The 25,246-nt window shown below is 39.6% G+C and overlaps 1 protein-coding gene across 5 annotated transcripts in view; it reads right to left on the reverse strand.

The window, feature by feature from the left end:
- Positions 1–247: 247 nt before the first annotated feature.
- The window catches only part of si:dkey-29p10.4 (E3 ubiquitin/ISG15 ligase TRIM25), a 28,174-nt gene continuing 3,175 nt past the window's right edge, over positions 248–25,246 (reverse strand). Inside the window, exons 4-9 of one of the 5 annotated variants that reach the window (XM_043264368.1) lie at positions 24,803–25,051; positions 24,674–24,696; positions 24,449–24,597; positions 22,889–23,025; positions 21,011–21,046; positions 20,483–20,518 (exon numbers count right to left, since the gene is read on the reverse strand). In XM_043264368.1, the coding sequence (XP_043120303.1) occupies positions 20,498–20,518; positions 21,011–21,046; positions 22,889–23,025; positions 24,449–24,597; positions 24,674–24,696; positions 24,803–25,051 (615 nt within the window). In that variant the 3' untranslated portion in view covers positions 20,483–20,497. Of the gene's footprint in view, positions 403–18,543; positions 18,586–20,482; positions 20,519–20,893; positions 21,047–21,163; positions 23,026–24,448; positions 24,598–24,673; positions 24,697–24,802; positions 25,052–25,246 lie in introns of those variants that run through there. The other 4 variants (XM_043264367.1, XM_043264369.1, XM_043264366.1 and 1 more) reach the window with 4 other exon arrangements.

Genomic DNA, 25,246 nt, shown 5'->3' on the forward strand with positions numbered 1-25,246 from the left:
ATTTTGATTGACACATTGTATGTTACATCAATATTAATCAAGACATTCAGTTTCTAGCAAACCAGACCTTATTTTCATGAAGTACAGTTGAGTTTCTATATCATGTTCTTAAAATAGGACTATAAAAGCTATGTGAATAGACGCAGCACTCGTGTGTTTTAATTAAATATGATTCATCAGACCTCTAATAGCAATTTCAAGGTTTTTCACTTCATGCAATTGAACTTTGGATATACAGTAGTTAATCACATTATCAAGATGTCTGTCAGTGGGGGAAAAAAATCAGACACTGCGTATAGATCTAAGATAATTGCACATCATTTTTGCATTAATCACGGAAAAAAGGCCTTTATAATAAATTAGATCAACAGTCTGTTTTGATGAAAACTGCTTCAAGTAGCTCTGAAAAAAAATGAAAAAAGGACAAGTGTTAAATGTGTTGATACCGCGGTTGTTAAAAAGGCACATTACAAATACACAATATTCATTACCTATGTAAAATCGTTGCACCTCTCTGAGGATACAGGCATTTATAAATGTCAGACGCTGGCTTTTGAGAATAAGAGGATATGAATATCAATGCATTCTCACAGCCCTTCATCACATCTTTGCTGTGTAGCTGCCCTGATGTTGTTTTTACAAGAGCACTGCATTGCAGCGATGAATTTTATTCCAGCACGCACTGCCACTGCAACATTTATTTACAATGTTATATCAAACGTATAGTTATTCTATATGGAAACGGGAAGTACATTTGGCGAGCAGAGAGTTGCATTTTACAGAAAAGCGTCTATATTTTGTATTTTCTAAAGGAGATACAGAGGCTATGCACGAAAAAGAAAACATAATGATTGAACGGCACTAACAAAAAGCACTGCAAAAAGCAAACGCTCAAGTCTTTCTTACCTACACGCATCTTTATGGATTACCCACGGATCTGAGCTCAGAGATGCCAGTTAGATCTATCAGTACATGTCGAGACGGTGCTGTGTTTTGTTGCTCCGTTGTTAAGAATAGAATAGATTTATTGAATTCCCGTAAAGCCTCATGGCTCGCGAACTTAGTCAAGCCAGCCCAAAATTGACCCTTTTGTACCGGTGAACCATAAACATGACCTAATCGCGATCAAATCAATGGGACTTGCTGACCTCCTTTCAAACCGCTTTCAGTTCTGCACTCGTTTGGAACTGACTGAATTAAAGTCATTCAGTACTAGATTGGCCTTTGAGTTCGGTAATGACATTACATAAATGATAAACATTATAAGAAAACACTGGAAAAAAATGGCGTAGGAACAGTTTCCTAGTAAATACCAATTAATTACAAAGCAACAAGTAAAACACTTAATTACATGCGAAACCTTTAGTAGACAGACTAAATTATATTTTATTGCATACCTTCAAAAATCTTTGCTTTATTTGAAGCCACTAATAAAACACTTAAGAAAAAATTCTTAAATAGAGTCTCCCAGTCAAGAGAGAAAAAACCTAGTTTTGGCAGCATTATGACAGCACAATTTGTACAAGATTTGTACAGCTTTCGTTTTGACAGAAGTCGTGTTTAAATGCTGGAAGAACTTCAAATACGCTTTGAATAGCATTAGTAGCTTTTCAGGTTCACAAGTGAAAATGAAAAGCTCTGAAGCTTAATTGACTACATAACTCAAGATCAAATGGTACAATAAAAAAAAGCACTGAAAGTGTTGCGTGGCAATAAATCTCGGAGGCAGGATATTTAGACAACCTTTGGATTACAACTCCACGGACTCTTAAAACCTAAAACCCTTAAGGAATTGTACCTTTAGAGATATAACAGCTTGTCACTGGGCCAGAACTAAGGCACTAATATGCACCATTCAGGGGTAGATAAGGTACAAAGTTGTGCCTCTGTAACAATCTGTTGTACTCCCAAAGGTACAATTTTACAACATTTTTCTTTCTAATACACAAGGTTATTTACAAATATCATGACATATTGGCATTTCAATTTCTTTAAGGGTTATAGGTTTTGCCTCCTACATCAGTTCATTCTTCAGGTCAATTCCAAAAAAAAATATTATTTACAGTTTTACAGCAGTGAAAACTTAGGTCAAGGATAAAATGTATTATTTTTAAACATTCATCTTCTGAATGTCTAACCTCAGCTGCAGTATAACAGAAGATGAGGTTTTATTTGAGCACGTGTTCCCTTTAACCAGGCACTAAGTACACTGAAATTGTGCAGAACTGCATTTAAAAATCATTGTGATCTTTCGGCACCAACGTGGCTAACATATTATTTAAATTTATCTTATCTATGTAAATTGTACCTTAATTACCAAATTTAGAACTACTTGTCCAGCACCACTAATGTTGCACTGTTATCAGCCATGAGAAAGATGCATATATAATTTTACTGATAGTAGCCATAATAAAATAATAATAATATAATGTATGAATGGGAAGTGTTGGGAAGGTTCACTCTAAAAAAAGGGCTCATAATCATAGACGAACAACTAAGTGCTACATAACACCTATATATTTAAATCTTGTGATATAACACCTTAAACACCCCAAAAAACCATTATAGGTTCTGAATAAAATGGGTTATTTATTAATGTACTGATTACATTTGATGACTTTTTGATTAGTTATCTAAGCAGGCAGGTACTTAATAGTACTCAATACCCATTACTGTCAAACTTTTATAATCCTTCTTCAATTGAATTAAGATTCTAAAAAAATATCTTTCAAAGCTCAGCCACCGCAAAATCCGACTTTAGCACATCATTTTAGCACATCTCGGAAGTTAAATACCGATTTAAAATCACAGTTAATAATTATGGTACTGTAATTGAATTCAAATTCTTGCTTAGACTGGCATTTAACTAATGCCTTGGACAAATAAAAAAAAAACAAAAAAAACAATTAATCTTAGAAAATGAAATACGTGAACTGAAATAAGAAAATAAATCATTATCGAATAACTTACAGTTACATTGTTTTGTAATTAAATTAAATTACATAATTCCGTTAAACACAAACACTGTCCATGAATAAATTTTTCGATGAATAATGCAGATTTCCAAAACTTGTATGCATTTTTATTGATTATTGCAGCAGCAAATAATCAAATTATAGGGAAGAATGTTAAAACTAGGCATACCGTATCAGATTTGGGGATATTTTGGCAATTTTGTAATTAAAAGCATTTATAAAACACTTGTGTGATTTAGCAATGGGCCTAAAAATGGGGTTTGAGAGGTTTGAAGGCAAATCTGTCATTCTTGGGAGGAGATAAAAACTCACATTAGCCACGAGCGTTAAAACGCCCTGCTGCTCTCACTCTGTTGAGACCATACTTACATTTTAATACCCAGGTCACGAATCCATTCAGTCCAAGAAATGTCAGGTTTTTACTGGAAGCCTTTAACACCTGACATTTTTTTGCAGGTAAAAAAAAAGATTCCTTTTAGGTCAGCATCGGAAAAAAAATCTCTGAAGGGAAACTCAAAAAGGCCGAGAGTGTCTGTGCACGGTGGGAGATACTGAATGTCACTGTCTGCCAGAATCATCTTGTCCATCAAGTTCTCACACGTCTGATGGAACTCAACAATCATATATTCATTGCTGCAGGAATCACTGTCACTCATTTCATAGTCGGGATGGTGTTTGACTTTTACAAATTACTTTTGCTCAAAGATCAATTTATCCGTGGTTCTGCATTTAGATTGGTGTCTGTGAGTGCGTGTACACGGTAACGCTTGAAACTTCTCAACGTTTTCCTGTAAAGTACTGTAGGATGAAACAAATGACATATTAAGGGCTTTTTACACTGCATTTAAGAAGATATTTTGAGGAATGCTGATAATCAAACAGTTAATGGTTCCCATTGACTTCCATAGTATTTCTTTGTATAGTGTAGAATTTTAATGGGGACCAACAACTTTTTGGTTATACAAAATATTTTTTTAAAGTTCCAGTTTTCGGAAACCTTTGGTTTTCATCATTCTGAACAACCCCCACCCTCCCCTTTTAACCCACAGTTATGAAACCTTGCTCTGGCGCAATGTTTTGCAGCGTTACTTTGCTTTTGCAGAAGTTGTTTCCACCATAGGATTTTTAAAAAATCTACTTTTATCTTACAATTTGGATTTTTCTGTTAGATTATATCTTACAGTTCCATTTTTTTCGGAACTGTGAGATATACAGTAAAAATGTCATACTATCTTACAAACAGTTTCTACATATTTTACTGGGTGGCTAATCTCTACGAATTGAATTTGTATGTCCTGACTCTTATCATTTTGTATGACTTGTATGAGGAGTGGGTTAGGGTTGCCTTTCATATGCATTCGTATGAATTTGCCAGTTCGCAAAATACATGCATTTTTCACAAATTGCTAATTTTGAAGAAAAATGTCGGACATACTTAGATGGTTTTGCATCTGAATCATGTTGGAAATATGCCCTACACCAAATCCAGCTTAAAATACCCAATAGTGTTAACAAAAGAAAAACTGATATAAAAACACATTTGTTGATGCAACCGTACCATTTCAACTTACTTTTACACAGATTTGAACGTTTCGTTGAACCGTATTTAAACGGGATTCAAACCGGAGCTCTTCGTCTCTCTGTACTCCGAAACAAACTTACCGTCTTTGAAAACCCATAGATATGAACTTGGATATGCGTGATGCTAATGTTCGAAGCCTATCCCAACATCTTAATATTATTATATAATACATAACACGATATCTTTCAAGCAATTCTGCGAAATTTTCCTTTATCAATTCAAACTGTAATTTTTTGTGAAAAGGAATAAATGGTGTTTTACTGCTTCTAGTGTTCATTTCTTTTGTAAACCGCGATGGTATGCACTTATTGGTACGTACATTTATGCCGTGAGACCAGAGCGCTGGAAAGAAAGTCTGAGTTCATGACTAGGGTTTAGAATGACCCAGGGTGAGTAAAAGAACTAAAGTGAAATATGAACATTCAACGACCAAAAAAGAGGTTGTCTGTCTTCACGACTGAACCCTCCTCTGGTTTAATTGTTCTCATAAATTACGACTGGGATAAAAGCTCCAATTAGAGGGCAATTAAATCAGTAGGTAGTGTGATCTGTGGTGACAAATTGCATTTAGCCCTTGTGCCTCGGTCTAGCAGGTGGCTTCAGCGAGCAGGGTTGTCAGCTCTAATGAGAAACTCGGGATAAATTGGAGGTTTTAGAAATCATCGACCATGGCGATGCTGCACGTAACAGCAGGGGTGCGGGGCTTGCTAGCTGTAGCCCCGGGCTCTCTTTCAATACATAAAGCACTGAGACGTGTGGGAGGAAGAAGGAACAGGAGTGGGAGTATTAACTTTTAGACAACAGGGAAAATGAGGACAGCTCTGAAGAGGAGAAGGACAGGAGGAGGGAAAGAGCAAGAGCGAAATTGTAGCTTTCAGGCTGAAACGTAGAGTTAATGTTTTGTTCCGCTAAATGAGGCTGAAATTAAAGCTGCCTCCGATGCCAGTTAGAGTGAATGAAAGTATGAATGAGAGAGATCTGTGCAGAGAAAAACAGTCTGGCATGCAACGCAACAGTACACATGGAGAGGTGGTGGCCAACGTGTAATAGATGGAGAGGTACACAAAGCTGACAGGATGATGTTTTTAGACACCGCACCGATTTTAACAGAGATACAATTCGCCATTAGAGAAACCGCCAAATAAAGACTTCATCTTTATGCCTCAAATCGTTAACAAACCAAATAGCTCACCAAAAAAATGATTCAATAAATCACATTTTGTCATCATTTCATTTACATCATCATGTCATGCCAAACCTGCATAACATTTCTTTAATCCGTCGATCAGCGCATGGAACAAAATTAAATAAAAGAAAAAAAAAGAGTCGGGGTCAGTAAGATTATTGAATGTTTTTGAAGTCTGCTCACCAAGGCTACGGAAAAACAGTGAAATATTACATCATAATTTCAATTGCTATTTATTCCCGTAATGCATAATGAGTTTGTAATATACTAGTTTGATTATTATTATTTATGTGGATTAATTAATTTGTTTATTTATTTATTTTCACATCATGTATTTGCAGAATGTTTAGTTTCAGTAATCTTTCATAATGCAAATTATAAATGTTTTTACTGTCACTTTTAATCAATTTAATGCATATTATCTATCTAAAAGCAGATAATAGATATATAGATGGATAAATAGATAGATCAGTTTAGTCATAGTTTCACACAGTGTTGACTGACTTACCGAGGCACATACAAGTTAGAACACTAATAATAAATTTACAGAGAGAGGAAAAAATGAGATTTACAATAACTTCGGAAAAATCCCTCAAGCAACTAATTAGCCAGCTGAATTAAAATGTGTGATAGAACAATTAAAAATTAAATACGTTTTCTGCATTTCTGTTGTTTATTGAATGAGGAAAGAACTGTTCACATTACTCTCTTAAAAGCACAGCCGTGACAGACTGAAGGAAATCAGATCCATGACTAGAATAAATCAGGGGCAAAGGCAGGTAAAATGAAGCAATGTTGCGTGACACAGGCAGTCAGAGCTGCATTTGTGTGGGCATTTCTGTCAGTCGGTTCTGTATGAGACAGGCTAGCTGTAGGCATATATATATACACACACACACACACACACACACACACACACACGTAGGGAGCTACAGAATTCTGAGACATCAATTGCAATTTAAGGGAAATAATTTACATATAAAGGAAGGGGACAACAGTTATAAAATAATTTTGAACAGCAGCAGTAAGTCATGAAAATGATTGTGCAGTTATTGAGGCTGTTTCTCAAACGAAAGACCTTATGAAATGTATTGACAAGTGCTTGCTTTTGTTATTCAATCATCAAGTTCAAGTCATCAACAATCAAGTTTTCTTCTGATGAATCACATTTTTAGCTTTTTTAGGCTTTAATACATTACATTACAGTCTAGTGAAAATAAAATCAATATTCTCAGTCTGTTTTATCATATTTTACTAATGACATGTTAATGGCTAAATAAAGTGTATTAAAAGCCAAAAAGTGTCAAATTTCATGAGGCCTTTAAAAAGAAAATGCTCCATTGCTCTTGAAGATAGTTCAACTGAAAATAAATATTCTGTCATTAAGATTTTTATTCTTCTGTGAAATTCTCCCTCTAGTAAAATTTCACTTCAGTATCTTTTTTGCATATATTGTTTGCAACACAGTTGAAAAATGCTCGCACACACATAGTGACCTATGTTTAATCATGAGGTGTTTAAACAATTACACGCTCAAGGAAAAACCTCTAGAGCGTGCTTAAGATGATATGAAGTCATAACCCAGACTCTCAACATCAATTGCTTTGAGACTAGATGTAAATGAAGCCTATAACGTGACAGCAATAACATGACGTCATCCAGAGAAAGATAGCCGGCAGCAGGGAAAAAGTGCACTGCTACAGGAAGGGCAATATCTATGCAAGTCTTTGAAACTGAGTCATATTCCCTCATTCAGAGTTAAATGTCACCGATGAACGACATGTTTTCTCAATGCTCCCTTGTCTCTGGGGTAGGCTCTGACCATGTGATCTTGCGCTGTCGAGCATTTCCCAATAGCCTTAAAGTCTCCAAAGAAATTACATGAATATGATCAAACCGGATTCTCATGGCAAGTGAGTCACAGAGGATTTATGGAATGAATGCACGGATAGAGTTAATATTGTAGATGCTTAGGCCTCAAGGACCTAATAATGAGTTTGGTATATGCAGCAAATTAGGAGTTTATTGAGGGAAAAGTCATAATTAATAGTTAATAAATGTTCCCTATTCTAAAGGCTCATCTAGGCTACTATTTTAAACTTGATGTGAGAGTTCATCTGTGCCGCTGCTCCTTTGCTGCTCGTGCAGTTTGCCAGAGATGCACTCCAGTTTTGTGGCATTATGTTTTCCTTACATCCATTCACGTATGCTGACCAATAACCTTAATAAATAATTAATTAATGATTAATAATACTGATAAAGACTTTAGAAATTATATTTTGGTTAAATTTTGTTGAAATAGTGTGCTTGAAGTTATTCCACCATGTTGTGTCCCTTTATGTTACATCTCTGAGCCAGATGTACCAGTTACTATGACAATAAATGTGATAACGACTACAAACGACTTACCCCAAAAATAAACATATGGACATGAAATCTTAATCTACCTTGAAATAATTTTTTAACCTGACCTGTATATTGACACTGCAACTGTATTACATTAATAACAGATCAGAAGTAATTTTCACGGAAATCTTTAACTCAAATGCTAGATAGTGTTATTTGCATTTGGTGGGAAAAATTACATTATGTCCACTATAGTACATGCTGTATATATAACATATACTTTGTGTGTGTGTGTGTGTGTGTATGTTAATATATGTTAAGCTGGACAGACTCAGCAGGCCAAAACATACTGTGAGGGAACATTTGTCCCCTGTCAGAGAGGTCTCCAACAGAGCTTTGACCGGACCCCGAGGGAGGCTGGAGACATTGAGTCCGAGTGAACTATGTTCTCCGCCTTCATTGTCAATGCGGCCACTCAGAGCTGTGTCCCCAGTGCCTATCATTGCAGCCCAAGTGGATGTGGAGGCAAAAACTCTCATTTGGCAGGAGTTCTGAGAGACCATGGAAAAGGACTATCAGTCAGCCTCGAAGAGGTTCTGGCAAACCATCCGATGTCTCAGGAGGGAAAGCAGTGACCTGTCAACACTGTATAGAGTGGGGGTGGGAATCTGCTGACTTCAACCGGGAACATTGTCAAGCGAGGGAAGGAATACTTGGAGGATCCCCTCAATCCCACCAACGCATCTTCCACTGAGGAAGCAGAGGCCGAGGGCTCAGAGGTGTACTTGACCATCACCCAGGCTGAAGTATAGACGTATAGTTAAGAAGATCCTCAGTGGGTACCTCAAGTCTCTGGATGTTGTGGGACTGTTTTGGCTGACATACCTCTGCAACATTGCGTGGAGGCTGGGGTCAGTGCCTCTGGACTGGCAAACTGGGGTGGTGGTCCCTCTTTTTAAGAAAGGGGACTGGAGGGTGTGTTCCAACTACAGGGGGATCACACTCCTCATCCTCCCTGGGAAAGTCTATGCTAGCGTACTGGAGAGGAGAATTCGTCCAACAGTACAATGCAGTTTTCGTCCTGGTCGTGGAACACTGGACCAGCTCCATACCCTCTTGAGGGGGCTGGTGGGGGAGGGCTCATGGGAGTTTGCTTAACCGGTCCACATGTGCTTTGTGGATTTGGAGACCATGTCCCTCGTGGTGTCCTGTGGGGGGTGCTCTGAGAGTATGGGGTCCAGGGCCCTTTGCTAAGGGCTGTTTGTTCCATGTATGACTGGAGCAGGAGCTAGGTTCACATTGCCAACAGTAAATCAGACTTGTTGCTGGTGTTTTGGTCTCCGGCAGAGCTGCACTTTGGCTCCATTAAGCCAGGACCTTCAGCGGGCACTGGAGCGGTTTGCAGGTACTGATCCACTGATCCCAGTCACTTCACACATCCCTGTGTGAAATGGCTGGGATGAGAATCAGTACCTCCAAGTCTGAGGCAATGGTTCTCAGTCAGAAAAGGGTGGCTTATCCCCTTCAGGTTGTAGAGAGAGTTCCTGCCTCAGATGGAGGAATCTTGGAGGAGTTCAAGGTCTTGTTCACATGTGAGGGAACGATGGAACGAGAGATGGATCGGTGCAGCCTCGGCAGTAATGCAGTCGATGTACCAGTCTGTTGTGGTGAAGAAGGAGCTTAGCTGCAAGGCGATCACCTATGGTCATGAGCTTTGAGTCCAGGATACAGGAGGTTGAAATTAGTTTCCTCCGCAGGATGACTGGGCGCTCCCTTAGAGATAGGGTGAAGAACTCAGTCACTCAGAAGGCACTCAGAGTAGAACCATTGCTCCTTCACATCGAGATTCCACATGCCTCCTGGACGCCTCCCTCTGGGAGAAGTCCCAGCCATGTCCCCCCGGAAGGAAAGCCCTGGGGAAAACCTAGGACACACTGGAGGGACTACATCTCTCGGCTGGCTTGCGAATGCCTAAGCGTTACCCCGGAAGAGCTGGAGGAAGTATCTCGGGAGAGGGAAGTCTGTTTAAATGGCTGCCCCCATGACCTGGCCCCAGATAAGCGGAAGAAGATGGATGGATGGATACATAGCAATTACATGCATACACTATATTGGCAACAGCATTGGGTCAGCCCCTTCTAATGAACAGGTTTGACTACTTTAGTAATATGCAGGAGTACAAATCTTAATGTTAAGGCATATAATACGACTTATTATAACTACATAACCAGCTCTGCCTTCCAAGATGTTAATTCACACAAAAATACTGATTTACATTTAAGTCGTCATCTGATAAAAATCAAATAGGCTACACATAAGATAACGACAACAGCTCTGCTATACTTGCATGTAAAATTAGAGAAGCAACATATCTTTGTTTTCACTGAAAGCGCAGCTCCTTTCAGACATTCGCTGAAGAGAACAGATACAGAGAGAGAGAGGTGTGTGCACAGCGGGAAAGATTGAGAGACCTCACGCTCGTGCGGCAGGCAGCTTCAGGTGCATCATATTTTTATTTGCTTCAAGCCAGATACACAAGAAGCACCTACAACTCTGACACACAGGCGGTTGTCGTGGTAATAAACACTGTTCAAAACAACCAGACACGTTTCCACACGCATTTCGCATGTATGAAATGCATTTTGGGGGCACAAGGCAGTCGCTTACCTTTGCCTATTGGGTAAGTCCACACCTGTATATGCTTTAACATTAAGGTTTGTACTCATTGATATTACTAAAGTAGTTAAAACTGTTCAATGGAAGAGGTGACACAATACTTTTGGCAATATAAAGTGTATCTTAAATGAATGATGCTTATAACTCTTAAGTAATAGTTACAGACCTGATTTTCTTATGATGCTGGTTTCCTGGATGAGTGGTCTGATACTGTAAAACAAATTCTAATTACAAATGAACATCACTATGAACACAACGGTCTTGTTAGACTGCCAATGTCAGTTTACAAAGCTGTGTCAAAAGCTCAGAAAACATTTCCATCTTACTGCCATCTCAGTAAAAATCCAGCAAGCATCAAACATGCTTATGAGCTTGTGCTGTATGTAAATTTGTTTTGAGTCGTTGGTTATGTCTGTCTATTTCGATTACAATACCCAGAATGTCAGTTTTAACTGAGAGATCTGTTCCATCCATCCTAATTGTGGTCTCACTGAGTGACAGCTTAATTAAAGGACTGACATACTCTGTCAAACCCGTTTAATGAAAATTATGAGGATGAGAGAGGAATCATTGTTGTTAGTATGCTTTATGTGCTGACTGTGAGTGAATTCCCTCTAGTGACTATTTCAGCTTAAATGATAATGTACGTAATGGCACTACATTTACTGTACCACCAAAGAATTCATAGATTTTTCATTATGACTATTTTAAATTTTATTTTAACCTAAAATAGCAGCTTTGACCCAACAGGGTGTGGTTTTTATTCATTTGTATTTTATTTTATTTTATTTTAGCAGTTCATAATGTTTCCATTTCTGAAAATCAATCTCATATTTTGTTATTAAAAATATAAATGGGTCAATACATATACTACAGCATTCTGTCATAAATAGGAGAGGTCAAAAATATTTTGCAGGACCTGTCTGTGAGGGTTATTGCTAAAAAAAAAAGACACCATGCAGACACCATACAACTAAAGATAAACCAAATCTCTAACCTATAATTTTTTACTTCGGATGTTTTTAGGTGATGCATTCTATGGTCAAGTATATACAGTATAAACTGTGTTCCAAATGTCAAGTCACAGTGTCAAAAGGCTTGTCCTCTGAGAGAGCTCTTGGAATATATGTTCATTAGCCAATTGGTCATGTCCTCGGTCCCTGGCCATCTGCGCTAAAGACTGAAATGAACATCCTCGTGGGAACAAAGATAATAAGTGAAGAAAACGCAATGTACCCAGAGAATTCAAAGTCAAATCACTAGAAAATAAGATCTGCCTTAATAGCACAAAAAAGTCTGCAAATCCCAGACAAAAGCTCCTTGCACTCCAGATTGCCATTAGGTATTGTAAGAACTTCTCTTCTTCAGTGTATGCGTCCCCTGTGTCCGTTCATCAGCAGTACAGAACAAATTCAGGCGCCTGGAAGCAACAGTCGGAACAAACCACACGAGTGAAATCAAATCTGGTTTATTCAGAATGCAGCTTAACACAGAGAGTAAACCATCAGCTTATATAGCCCTTATGGGGCGTTGACCTCTATTGCATAGCTGGACATGCCTCAACTGCCCACTACGGAGAGCACAAAAGACAACTCCATATATGGGTTGAAGATTCACAAAACTAGCAGACTAGAGACAAAGCAAGTCTATATAAGGAATGAAAGACTACAGAGTTAGTAGAGTAACCTGAAACTATACCTGCAGGGCGAAAAGGGACTAGAACAATTGTCATACCTTGCTCACACACACACAGTAATAGAGAATTAATTCTCTCAGTCCCTCTTTTAGGCTGAAGAGCCTAATTTCTGGCCATCGGAGTATAACGAGGACCTGTCATACTGTCAATTGTGGCATACACACGATCCATCAAACATCTCATAATGCATGGTCCAAAAACACATACAGCAAAACCGATTATTAAAATTGGTACAAGCATAGTAAAGAAAGGAGTCATCCAGCCAAACAGGTGATGTAAAATACCCCACCCCCAGTCCTGTATCTTTTGTTCATCATCATACAAGTCTTCTGCAACCTTTTTCATTTCCTTCACAGCATGGCCCACAGCACCAGCAGGTTCGTCCTCAGTTGGGACGCACGTACAACACTGGTCACCAACCAGAGCACATACTCCGCCTTCTTTTGCTAGCAACATGTCCAGGGCTAGTCGATTCTGTGTGGTCATCAGCGCGCAGAGCACCCAGCTCCTCCGCGCTCCGTCTAATCCAATTGTGGTGTCATTAACAAATTTAGCCAGACGGTAGTGCAGAACTCGGTCTGATGCCACAGATCACTGACACCATACGTGGGCACCAAAGAGGTCCAGAACCGGTGCCATTTAGTTGAGAGTTGATGTTCCTCAGGGGCGTCATCAGCTACAGATCTCTTCAACCTGTGGTACTGTTTCTTATGCTGTGAGGTATGCTGGAATATCTGAACAGGGTAAGATAACTCTGAAACATTGGCCTTATCCCAAGATGTTCCTTCAGGAAAGGAACCTGTGTTGATGTCATTGAGCCGCTCCACCCATCACAGTTAACGGCAGGCTTCCAGCTATTAAGCGATCTACATACAGTTGTTATATTGTTTTGAGGCATGACAGGCATGGACACTGATACAGTTGATGACATGATTTGCTGACATACATAACATGACTCATTGGTGTGATGTCTAGCTGTCCAATTGGCATATTGCCAGAACAAATTATCAGTAGGTAAAACACAGTTCACACATTGTAATGATACAAAAATCATGAATACTAACAGAAGCTGCATTCTGATCAAATAATAATTAGATAATATAATCAAAGGATATGTGCAGTCAGTTTCTATGTCAGCAACAGCGCTGCGTGTTCAGCTCCTCTGTTGTGCAATAGCAACCAATCTACGTAAGAAGTCGTCAGGTCGTCAGTCCAGTAATGCGCACCGTCCAGCCCCTCCGTCCCGTGACAGTAGTGATCAATGATCCTACAAGAGTGGCCCCTTGTTCAGGTGTTGACGGCTAATAACAATCTGGTCAGAAAACTATTAGACATTCATACTGCTGATTGATGCATTTTCCGCCTGGTTGCATGGATCCACTGTGGAAAAGAATCAGTTAGTACTGGCGGTTCGAGTTACAGCAACAATTTTGGTAGGAGCACTATATTTTGTTTTGTCCAATGGGTCTCCCATTTTTAAGAATTGTTTCACTAATACTGTGTCACCCACTTGAAAAGGGTGTGTCATGTCAATTAGCATAGGTGCTGAACTCGAATGCATTTTGCTCCAATTCTTGTGGAGAGCTTCAATCAGTAACTGCACATATTCACTCATATGGACATCACATCCCCCATCTCCCAAAACACACCCTCCCTTTCTCCAAGCGCGGGAAAGGGCGTCCCATCACCATCTCATACGGTGATAGACCTTTGAGACCCTTATGGGGTGACATTCTCATTTCTGCCAGGACAACGGGTAGCAGTGAGGTCCAGTCTTGGTGACCGACCGTTTGCATTGCTTTTCGTAATTTATCTTTGATAGTACGATTTGCCCTTTCGACTATACCAGATGATTGAGGATGATATGGAATGTGGTGTCTCCACGTGATCTGCAATTCTTTCATTAGGTTCATTAGTACTTTAGACACAAAGGCAGGGCCCTTATCAGAGTCTATGGCGAGTGGTATATCATATCTAGGAATTATTTCTTTGAGTAGATATCGTACCACAGTGGGGGCGTCTTCCTTTGGGCATGGAAACGCCTCCACCCATCTAGAAAATTTGTCCACAAACACCAATAGGTATTTGTATGGGCCCCTCTTAGGTAGATGTGTGAAATCTACTTGCCATTGTTGCAATGGGCCCTCTGGCAGAGGGAGCTGTTGATGCGACGCCAAAGGTTTAGAACAATTATTCATAGCACAAACCATGCACCTGTCTAAAGTGGAATTAACATATGTGGCTAAATGTTGGATGCACAAAAAATTGGTCATTTCATCCAATACCCCCCTCTTCGGCCGCGGTGTGTGACACCATGAAACTCTCTTACCAAGAACGGGGCACAGGAGGCTGGCACACACACACGGCCGGAAGAGTCAACCAAAATACCGTCGTTATTCTTTGACGCTCCCTCAGAGATCCAAAACGCCACATCCGCTTCTGTAGCAGCCGCCTGTATAGCACAAATATCTATGTCAGGTAACATATTACTAGTCATAACAGATGTCGAAACAGCAGAGACAGACAACCATGATGGCATCAATCCAGATGCTGCAGCAGTTTTGGCTGCATGGTCAGCTAAAGTGTTACCTCTAGCCTCAAGGGTATCAAGGACAGAATGGCCCTTAGTTTTGATGATGGACAACGAACTAGGAAGACGACAGGCCTGTATTAAGTCAAGCACAAGAGAACCGTGAGAAATAGGTTTGCCGTCAGCAGCGACAAAACCTCTTGTGGCCCATATTTGGCCAAAATCATGAGCTACTCCAAATGCATAGCGACTATCGGTGTAAATATTAACATCCTGGTCTGCCGCCAAGTGGCAGGCACAAGTCAACGCTACCAGTTCAGCAGCTTGAGCAGAAGTGAAAGGTAGTGCAGCTGACTCAACCACAACATCCGGCAACTCGCAAACAGCGTATCCACACAGGAAAACACCATCCTGAGGCTTAGAGCAAGAACCATCAACGAAAAAACAGCGAGCGCCTTCCATAGGTGAGCTTTTCATGTCAGACCTGATAGAACAGTCAGAGACAACAGTGGTCAAACAATCATGATCGTCAGGCACACACTCACCTTGTGTATTCATCAATCTCTGTAAAGCATGCGCAACAGTATCAAGTGAAGATGTTGGCTTAATGGTCAAATTTTCAGTAGCCAATAGGACCTGCTCATACCCACAACGCCGTTGGACGGACAGGTGTTGGGTAGACAAATGTTTCAACATATACTGGACCTGGTGAGCGCAATGCACAGTTAAGGTATGACCTCTGACTATCTTTTCAGCATCCGTGACCATACATGCTGCAGCAGCTATAGCCTTAAGGCATGCGGGTAAACCACGTGCTACAGTATCAAGTGTTTTAGAAAGATATGCACACGGGCGGAAGCTTCCACCGTGTTCTTGGGCCAGTACCGCGCAGAGGCAGTGTCACTGTGATGCGTCACATACAGATGGAAGGGCAGGGTGTAGTCAGGCAGGCCTAAAGCAGGCGCTGAGCACAAAGCTGTCTTCAGGTCATGATATGCTTTGCGCATCTCATCATTCCATGTCAACGGCACCCCTGCAGGATCACTGTGGGAAAAAGCAGACCTCAGAATTTTATCATAATGTGAACAGTCAGGAACCCATTGACGACAATAGTTGACCAGACCAAGGAAAGCCATCAATGCCTGCTTGGTAGCAGGCCTCTGGGTGTCCATAATAATCTTAACACGTTCAGGGGACAACTGTTTCTGTCCTTTAGAAATAATGTGGCCCAGGTAGTTAACCTGAGTTTTACAAAACTGCAATTTAGTCTTTGATACCTTGAAACCACAATCCGAGAGCCGTCTCAGTAGGCAGCACGTGGCTTGTTCACACGATTGGAGATCCCTGCCCGTGACCAACAGGTCGTCTGCATACTGGAGAAAGCAACAACCTTCAGGTACTACCAGATCAGATAAACAGTCACGAACAGTCTGCGAAAACACCGCAGGAGAGTCAATGAATCCCTGAGGGAGTCTTGTCCATGTATATTGTCGCCCTCTGTGGGTGAAGGCGAAAAGAGGCTGCGTCTCAATTTCCACAGGAATACTAAAGAAAGCAGAGCACAGGTCAACAACAGAGAAATACTCATGATCAGCTGGTATGGCAGCCATAATGGCTGGCACATCTGGCACAACAGGAGCCACAGGTATAATGATGTCATTTATAGCTCGCAGGTCCTGTGTGAAACGCCAGGAGCCATCAGGCTTCCTTACAGGATTCACTGGTGTATTATATGGACTCCTGCAGGGCACAACAACACACCCTGTTCAAGCAAAGTCATCAGAAGGCATCTCTACCCTCGTGCCTTCTCCTCTGACAATGGATATTGTTTCCTATAGACTGGATCTCTGTGTTTTATGGAGGCCGTATGGTACATAGGACACGAGGCCAACATCATCCTTGTGTAAGGCCCATTATACATAGACCCCAAAGAAGACAACGTAGCCCCAGTATCCAACAGAAAGGGGTACGTTTGCCCATTCACATGTAACTCAATGAGTGGCAAGTCACGCCCTGTGGGGAAGCAAAACAAAGAGATAAAAGTGCGGAATTTACAACTTCAGTGGGGTCAGAACTCTGTGGGCTGCCCTATTCTTGAGGACGGTAGACAGGCTGCTGCTGCGCGTAGCCTCTAGGTTGGTAAGGAGCCTGAGACTGTTGCTGCTGACTGCTAGGCTGTGCATACATCTGTGCATACATCTGTGGGGACCCTCTCGGGGGCTGGGGTTGCCCCGCCCTTGCCTGCTCATCGGCCCTGCGCTTGTTACATTCTCTAGCCCAATGCCCAGGCTTGTTACAATAATTACACCTTCCTGGCTTTCTGCCCTTCTTAAATCCTCCTTGTGTACCTGGTGCATAGCCACCAGCTACAGACACACATATAACGCGTTGTTTTTCCTACCTCAGGGAACATACCATCACTCTCTAAAGTTCTGATTTTGACCCCCGCATCTTTAACCTTCAGGTTATGTCTGTCACACAGATGGTACTTCAGAACATCCTTGTGGGTTGGAAGGCAGTTGGACATAAAGGTAGATATGAACATCGGGTTGGGCTCATTAATGTCCAGCTCCAGTCCGCCCACAACCTTCCACACGTCGAAAAAACGGGTGAAAAACATGCAACAGTCTCATCCTTGCCCTGTTTACAGTTAGTGACTTGTGACAGATCACGGTTGGAAGATTTCAAATCCAAAAGATACTTTTTAATTGTACACTCAGTTGACTCATCATTTCTTCCGGATCATCACGCCATGCAAATTCAATAACTGTCCTTTTCCTGCTGGTCTTTCCTTCCCCAATTCCTTCTGTTAAATCCTCGCGCTTAACTACGTCAAATTTCGGTGCGAGAACAGATACTGCCTTAATTACAGCGTTCTCATCGTAGGCTGCGCCTAATTTGCTATGCAGAATGAATCTATAATCAGCCCCAACTAATTGACAGTGGTGCGAGCATCTGATTAACATATGGCGGCGGTTTCTCGTCACACGGTTTAGACATTGTCAATGGTTTGTCTTTATCATTTTTCTTTGGTTTTGGTACAGTTTTCAAAACTGCTTTTGGAACATACGCATTCGTCTTTTCCCTCCAAACCTCTGCCATTTTATACCACACGTCATATCCTCCTCTCATATAATTATAATCCCAATCAGGGTCGCCCTCACCTCCATATACTAAATTGTAAACTGTTTTCAGATGACTTGGGTCGAAAGTGCCCTCACGCGGATAATCTCGCCACTGGGTACCCGCTGTCCATCCCGCCAAATTATCAAGATATGGAACCGTGTAGTATCCCCAACCACAACGTTCCATCCATGCTTTGGGTGTTTCAGAGGGTTCAGGTTTAGGATATGTTTGTCCCATTCTGACCACTGATGACTCGGACACGTACTATAACAAGTCAATCTAGTCTGAATTTAATCAAACACGATACAATTGACTTACGCGGATACATCTACTCAGGTAGTGAAACTATACTTTCTCTTACCTGGTCAGATGTATCCCGGACAGCCCCCAGAACTGTAAGAACTTCTCTTCTTCAGTGTATGCGCCCCCTGTGTCCGTTCATCAGCAGTACAGAACAAATTCAGGCGCCTGGAAGCAACAGTCGGAACAAACCACACGAGTGAAATCAAATCTGGTTTATTCAGAATGCAGCTTAACACAGAGAGTAAACCATCAGCTTATATAGCCCTTATGGGGCGTTGACCTCTATTGCATAGCTGGACATGCCTCAACTGCCCACTACGGAGAGCACAAAAGACAACTCCATATATGGGTTGAAGATTCACAAAACTAGCAGACTAGAGACAAAGCAAGTCTATATAAGGAATGAAAGACTACAGAGTTAGTAGAGTAACCTGAAACTATACCTGCAGGGCGAAAAGGGACTAGAACAATTGTCATACCTTGCTCACACACACACAGTAATAGAGAATTAATTCTCTCAGGTATTATAGTATATGCCGGGATGTGGAGCAGTCAAAGACGTTGTTGCCAGGGGAACCATCTATAGAAAGTATATAAGATGACACTGTATATACACATGAGCAACAAAGAGCTTCCTTAGGGCTTAAAGGAACAGCTCACCATACTAAATTGCTGAAAATTACTCACCCTCCAGTTGAGTGAGATACTTGGGTTTATTTCTTCTTTGTACTAGATTTGGAGAAACTCTGCATTAAATTACTTAGCATTACTCACTGTGGAGTGAATGGGTGCCGTCAGAATGAGCCGATAAAAAACATCACAATAATAGTTGTGTTCTTACATCAAAATCCACAAACATATTTTTTATATTACTCTTTTGATTCAGACAAGAAGACTTTTGATCTGAAGAAAGCAACATTATAGATACAGGACTTTATTTACTACATACTTTATTTACTTCACAAAACATTAACTGATGGTTTAGATTTGTGTAGATTGCTTGTGTATTATTTATGTGGATTATCTTTTTTAATAGTTTTTATCGGATGTTTGAACTTCCATTCTGACGGCACCTGTTCACTTTAAGCAAGCGTAATGACAAATTTCTTCTGTGATCTGCTGTGGTTAAGAAAACTCATTGCTTGGATGGCCTGTGCTAATTTTTAAGTGGGTGGCAAATCTACTGCTTTAATTAAAGTAATCTTAAAGACATTACAAATGACTGAGATTCTAAAGATGCTTTTCTGAAACTCATACTTCAAAGCAAAATACTTACAGATGCTTTAAACCGACGGGAAAAACATATTTTGCCATGATTTATTGATCATATAATTTTTTACAGAGAACCAATTCAGAACATCAAAAGTGATTTCCCCTGAGACAAAGACAAAAGTGTAAATAAGTTGATCAAATACAGCTTTGCTTGTTTCTTATTAACATTTCATTAGGATGTAAGAGAGGAGGTCTCTCTCTCTCTCTTATATATATATATATATATATATATATATATATTATAGAACACACAGCAGAATGAAGTGTACTCAGCCCTTTGGAAAAATACATAAATGTATTTCTCCAGTAAATTAGTTTTATCTCAGTAGAACTGGGTGTCCTCTTTGTGTCTCAGCTGTTCTGAACTGTATAGAAACAACGTGTGAGCAGCTGGACGGCAGCTCAGATATTTCTGTAAGTTACAGGAGAGTGACGGAGCAGCTCTGCACCTGTTTTTCAGGCTGCTGGGAGCCAAATGACCCCTGACTAAATGTCTGTACCACCGAGATAGAGCCTGGCTTAGGGCGCCGGTTTGTTGCCATGGCAGTGTACCTAGTTTTCCTGTAGAGATGTTCTACCAAAGAGATGTTTAGGAAATGTTTCAAAAGTGAGATGGCGACTCACACAAAACGGAAAATCTGTGGTCATATTTCACCTCAAAAACTGAAAGAAATTATTTTCAGTTATTTTAATAATTATTTTACCTTATTTGTTCAACAACTCCCAAACAATTTGTTCACCGATTCATTTTTCCAAACCCCTCCGGTGATCAGTCGCTCCGATTTAAAGCGGTGTTCGTGAGCTTTTACCGCTCCAAAAGCAGCACCTAGTGGCAAAGTACAAATTTGCATCTTTATTCAGACCAACTTGAAAAAAAAAATAAAAAAAATCAACAAGTGGACGGGCAATATGCCAGTGATTCATTTTGAAGTCAACACGAAACAGAGTAGTTCTCGTTTTAATGATTCATAGTCGACTCCTCGTTTTGAGAGACAATAGCTCTACACAGTGCACTTTCAGATTTAAAACGTTTCGGTTTGTTTTCATTCAGTTACAGTCTGCACGAAAAGTAATTTTCAAAAATCCATAATAGGGCACTTTAACATTTGAACAAATTAATAATTTATCAGCAGAAGCCGTCTGAACCTGTCAACACAGGCGTATATTGACTTGCCAAAAGGTCTCATCACCTCTCCAATGGTTTTTTTTTTTTTTTTTACTTTTTGTTTATCCTTATTAACTGGGCAATTTGTATCGATTCAAAATGAATTGAATTGTGTGAGAGTACAGAGAGATGTTCTTGGAACAGATGACTCACTTTGTCTTGCGCCTGATGGAGTCCTCCCACAAGGGGCTCCAACGAAAATGAAAGGGCACATCATTATTTACAAAACACACACACAAAAAAAAAGAGACACACAAAGTGTCTCTATCAATACGATGCAGTGCAATACAGAAAAAAAAGAGACCGTTTTTTAAAATCATCTGAATTTATTTCATGAAACACTGCGGCACAGTTCAAACTATCTGTATGATTTCCTCAGGATGAATTAAGTGTCAACGTTACTTGTTTAGATATTAAACAATACTGCCACCTAGAGTTGAAATGGAATATGTATAATTTACACAGGCTGAAACATTACACTGCCAACGCTAATTTAACTTCAGCATTGGCAAAATCTAGAAAGGAAAGACAGAGATATTGTAGTAAATATTATAAATATCAAAACCATCAGGAAATTGCTTAAGATACTGGTAAAAAATATATATATACATAACAATAAACCTGTATAATGATGTAATGATATTTATTGTAGACTGAAATAAGACTACAAGGCTTCAGAAAGTAACTTAGTAAAGAGTTTCATTTGGAATGTTGAATGATTTTTTTTGACATATTTGTCCTGGCCTTCATTTGATTTCGGTATGTGCATGTAAATACAGTGCAAGTTTATATTTCACTCCATATAAAAATACTAATTCTTTATCTCAAGTCATAAAATGAATCCTATCAAAAACATAAAAAAAGAGTTCAAGAACTGGCTGAAAAAAAGTTAAAAAAAAGTTGTGCAAGATTGTTTTGATAAAACGCCACATCCGATGAACATATAAATGGGTATATAAAACATATTTGGAATGAAAATAGAGTTTTAAAAGGTCAGATATGTAAATCATATCCATGCAAACACCATCATCATCAATCACACGATAAAAAAGGCCATGGATTTCAAGACCTCTTACACACTTGGGTTCAACAGCGATGTTTTGTGGAATGTAAAAGTGATTTGTATTACTTAAAGGAATAGTTTATTATTAGGAATGAAGTTTATTTATTCACCCTTAGGCCATCCGAGACATAGGTGACTTTTCTGCAGAACATTCAAAATTATTTCTAGCTAAACCCTTGGTCTTCGGGGGTTCATACAAGTCACTTATATAAACAAAATGGAACAAATTAACACAAAATGATATTTTGAGGTCATATGAAGCGAAGTGAATAGTCTGTGGAAGAAACTATACATTATTTTAAACTTTATTCATGTTTAGCTTCATAAGAGCTCAATATATTGTTAAGAGCCAGAGGTTTATTTTTAGTGATGCTAGCTCTTCGTAACTAGCATTTTATAAATCACAAAGCAGCTCAGCTAAAAATCTACTGTTGTATTGGAGAAAGAAAGTAATCTACATCTCGCTCGGATAGCCTAAGAGAGAGCAAATTAACCAAAAAGTTTGAAGTGCGAAGAATTCCTTTAACATTATAATAAAACCTCACAGTCTAGTCTGTAGTGGTCTTGGTAAATATATCACAGATGCTGATCTGAGTTTTAGACACGGCCAGTGCGGGATACAGCGGCTCAGTGAACGTATGCTCAAAACTGTAGAGCAAAGAAAGAGATCCCTCCCTGGACACGCTATAAAAAGTCAAGCGACCCTCGCTAAAATTCAGCAGCACCCCGACCTTCCAGAGTTCAGCAGAACACACGGGTGAAGCTACCTTATCGTGCAGGGCTTCCACCTTTCCCTTCTCGTAAATCAAACACCAAGAATTAGGGTAGAAACCAATACGGCAGATGTCCTTTTGCCCCTTTCTGCCTATCCGTCCATCACAGACCCCCACCTTCCAGCGGCCCTCATCCAGAGAGACCTCCACTTCCCAGTAGCAGCAGCCTCCATCTATGGCGTGAGAGCCTAGTACCTGAGGGAAAGTGTTGAAGCGTGCCTCCTGCTCGGGGTAGTCCTGCTGGGTCTCGCTGTACTGCACCGTTCGGTTGTCATCTGACAGCAGCAGCTTCGGATGGACAGTATCAGGGTCTAGAGCTGGGCTTATTCCATCTGCAGAAAGAAACATCAGCTGTCAGACATATTTGTGCCTGCCAATCAAGCCTTCCTAATGAATGCTTTTGCTTCACCGTGTGAGCAACGACAACAAGTGACAAAATACTAGAAAATAGTGTAACGAAGAAGATCAATATTCTTTCATGACTTAGAGAATACTAGAAATCCGCTGTTCAGGTTTTCATACCTAAAAAGCCTAAATGGAATCTGTAGTTGTTTTCCTTTCTTTTTTTTAAAATGAGCTTTCTATGCTCAACAGTGCTGCATTTATTTGGTAAAAAAAAAAAAAGAAGTAATTTTGTGAAATATGATCATTTCAAATATGAAGGGTCTGCTTACAATTAAACCTTATTGGCAGAGGCAATTTGCACTAGCTCCGCCCACCAATGATTGATCGGGATAGTCATCTTTACAAAAAGATGGTTATCTGACATCAGTTCCAGCGGTGATGTTGATAAAACGTATGATTATTGTGTTTTGATGCCTTCTGATGAGTTTTTTAATTGACTTTTTTTTTTACATTTTATATCACATCATTAAAAAAATTATTTTCAATAATAATGAAGGAAATAATCAAAAAGTTGTTGAAAATAGCTAGAGATTTTGCATCCTTTTAGGATTCTTTGATGAACAGACAGTTCAAAAGAACAGCATTTATTAAAAAAATATATATATATATATATTGTAACTTTATAAATGTCTTTTGATAAATATAATATGGATTTGGATTTTATTTCTCATAAATAAAAATTATGTCATTATTTACTCACCCTCAGGATGTTACAAACCTTTATGAGTTTCTTCTGTTGAACATAAAAGGTGACATTTTGAAGAATTCTGCTGGTTCCCATAAATGCTATAAGCCAGCCAATAAGGACCAGAAACCCATATTATTCCCCATATGCTGTATAACCTCTTCTTTTGTGTTCAGAAAAGAAACTCATACAGGTTTGGAACATGGTGTGGGTGAGTAATTATCCCCAATCATACAAATTCAGTTGAAGAAAAACTACAAATATTCACAAATGATTATAATGTATAGCATATATTTGTATAATTACTGACATACATTGATCAGTGGACTCAACTAAAAAAAAACCTTCGAAATGCTTCGGTTAAACTGTCAGTCGTACAAACGGTAAGAAGATTCAGTGTTGTCCTCGTAGCCATGCTAGAGTAAACATCTATCATTCGTGTTAACATTTAACCAACAACGTAGAAGTAGTAATCTAGAGCAATCAAAATATTAGGCAACAGCATTACTGAATTTCAAAATCATTATTTGTTTATAAAACAAACTAAGACATTAAAAAACCTAGAGAAATAACTTTAATGAGCTTGTACTGAATTCATATAATCAAGCTTATTTAATATTTTTCATATATTATACCAGTATTATAAAAGTGTGTAGAAGACTCACAGAGCAGTCTGAAAGGGTCTCTGTGAGGAAGTGATATGAGCACAGTCTCCAGTCTCCTCTCGGTCCAGTCATTAAGACAGTCCAGCCGGTTCTGGTTCATCTCTTCAGGAGTCTCAAGATTTTGCACCGGATCAGACAATTCGGTCAGTCTGGAGGAAGATATCAGTTTTACTTAATAAACAGGACTCTATAATAATCAACAAATATTTGAACCATTTTACTTACTGTCCTGCCATCTTGCTGTATTCCTGAAATAAACAGTAACAACATTATTACATGTATGCTTTTGTGTAAATGTACTACTGAAATATAGTCCAAAAAAAAAAAAAGAAAGATCACTGCTGCTTGTCATACCAAGATGAAGGCCTGATCTTTGTACTTGGACACCCCTTCAGCATCGGTCATTCCCTGCAGGGTGTTTAATATACTCTGGCTAGATATCAAGGCGCCCTGTAATGCGTCCAGCTGCTTTTCAATGCTTCCCAGCACTCTGTCCTCTTCCTGGGTCACGCAGAGTAAAGCCTGCTCCTCCTCTTGCTCCAGAGCCACCCGCATGGCCTGATACTGCTGCAATACGGCCGCCCGCACATCCTCCAGCCCTGCCTGCGAAAACAAGACGGAAGCACAAGCTAGCAAATTAACATACATTTTATTATATTTAATGCTATTGCATGTTCATTTATTACTTTCATTTATAAAGCTTTTAGTTGTTTTAGTACTTAAACTAGTTTTTTTCAAGTTGGCAGGTCAACATTTCAATTTTTGAAAAAGACTTGGTGCTGGATGTAGAATTTGCCG

This window comes from Puntigrus tetrazona, chromosome 18 (assembly GCF_018831695.1).
Source record: "Puntigrus tetrazona isolate hp1 chromosome 18, ASM1883169v1, whole genome shotgun sequence".
NCBI lineage: Eukaryota > Metazoa > Chordata > Actinopteri > Cypriniformes > Cyprinidae > Puntigrus > Puntigrus tetrazona.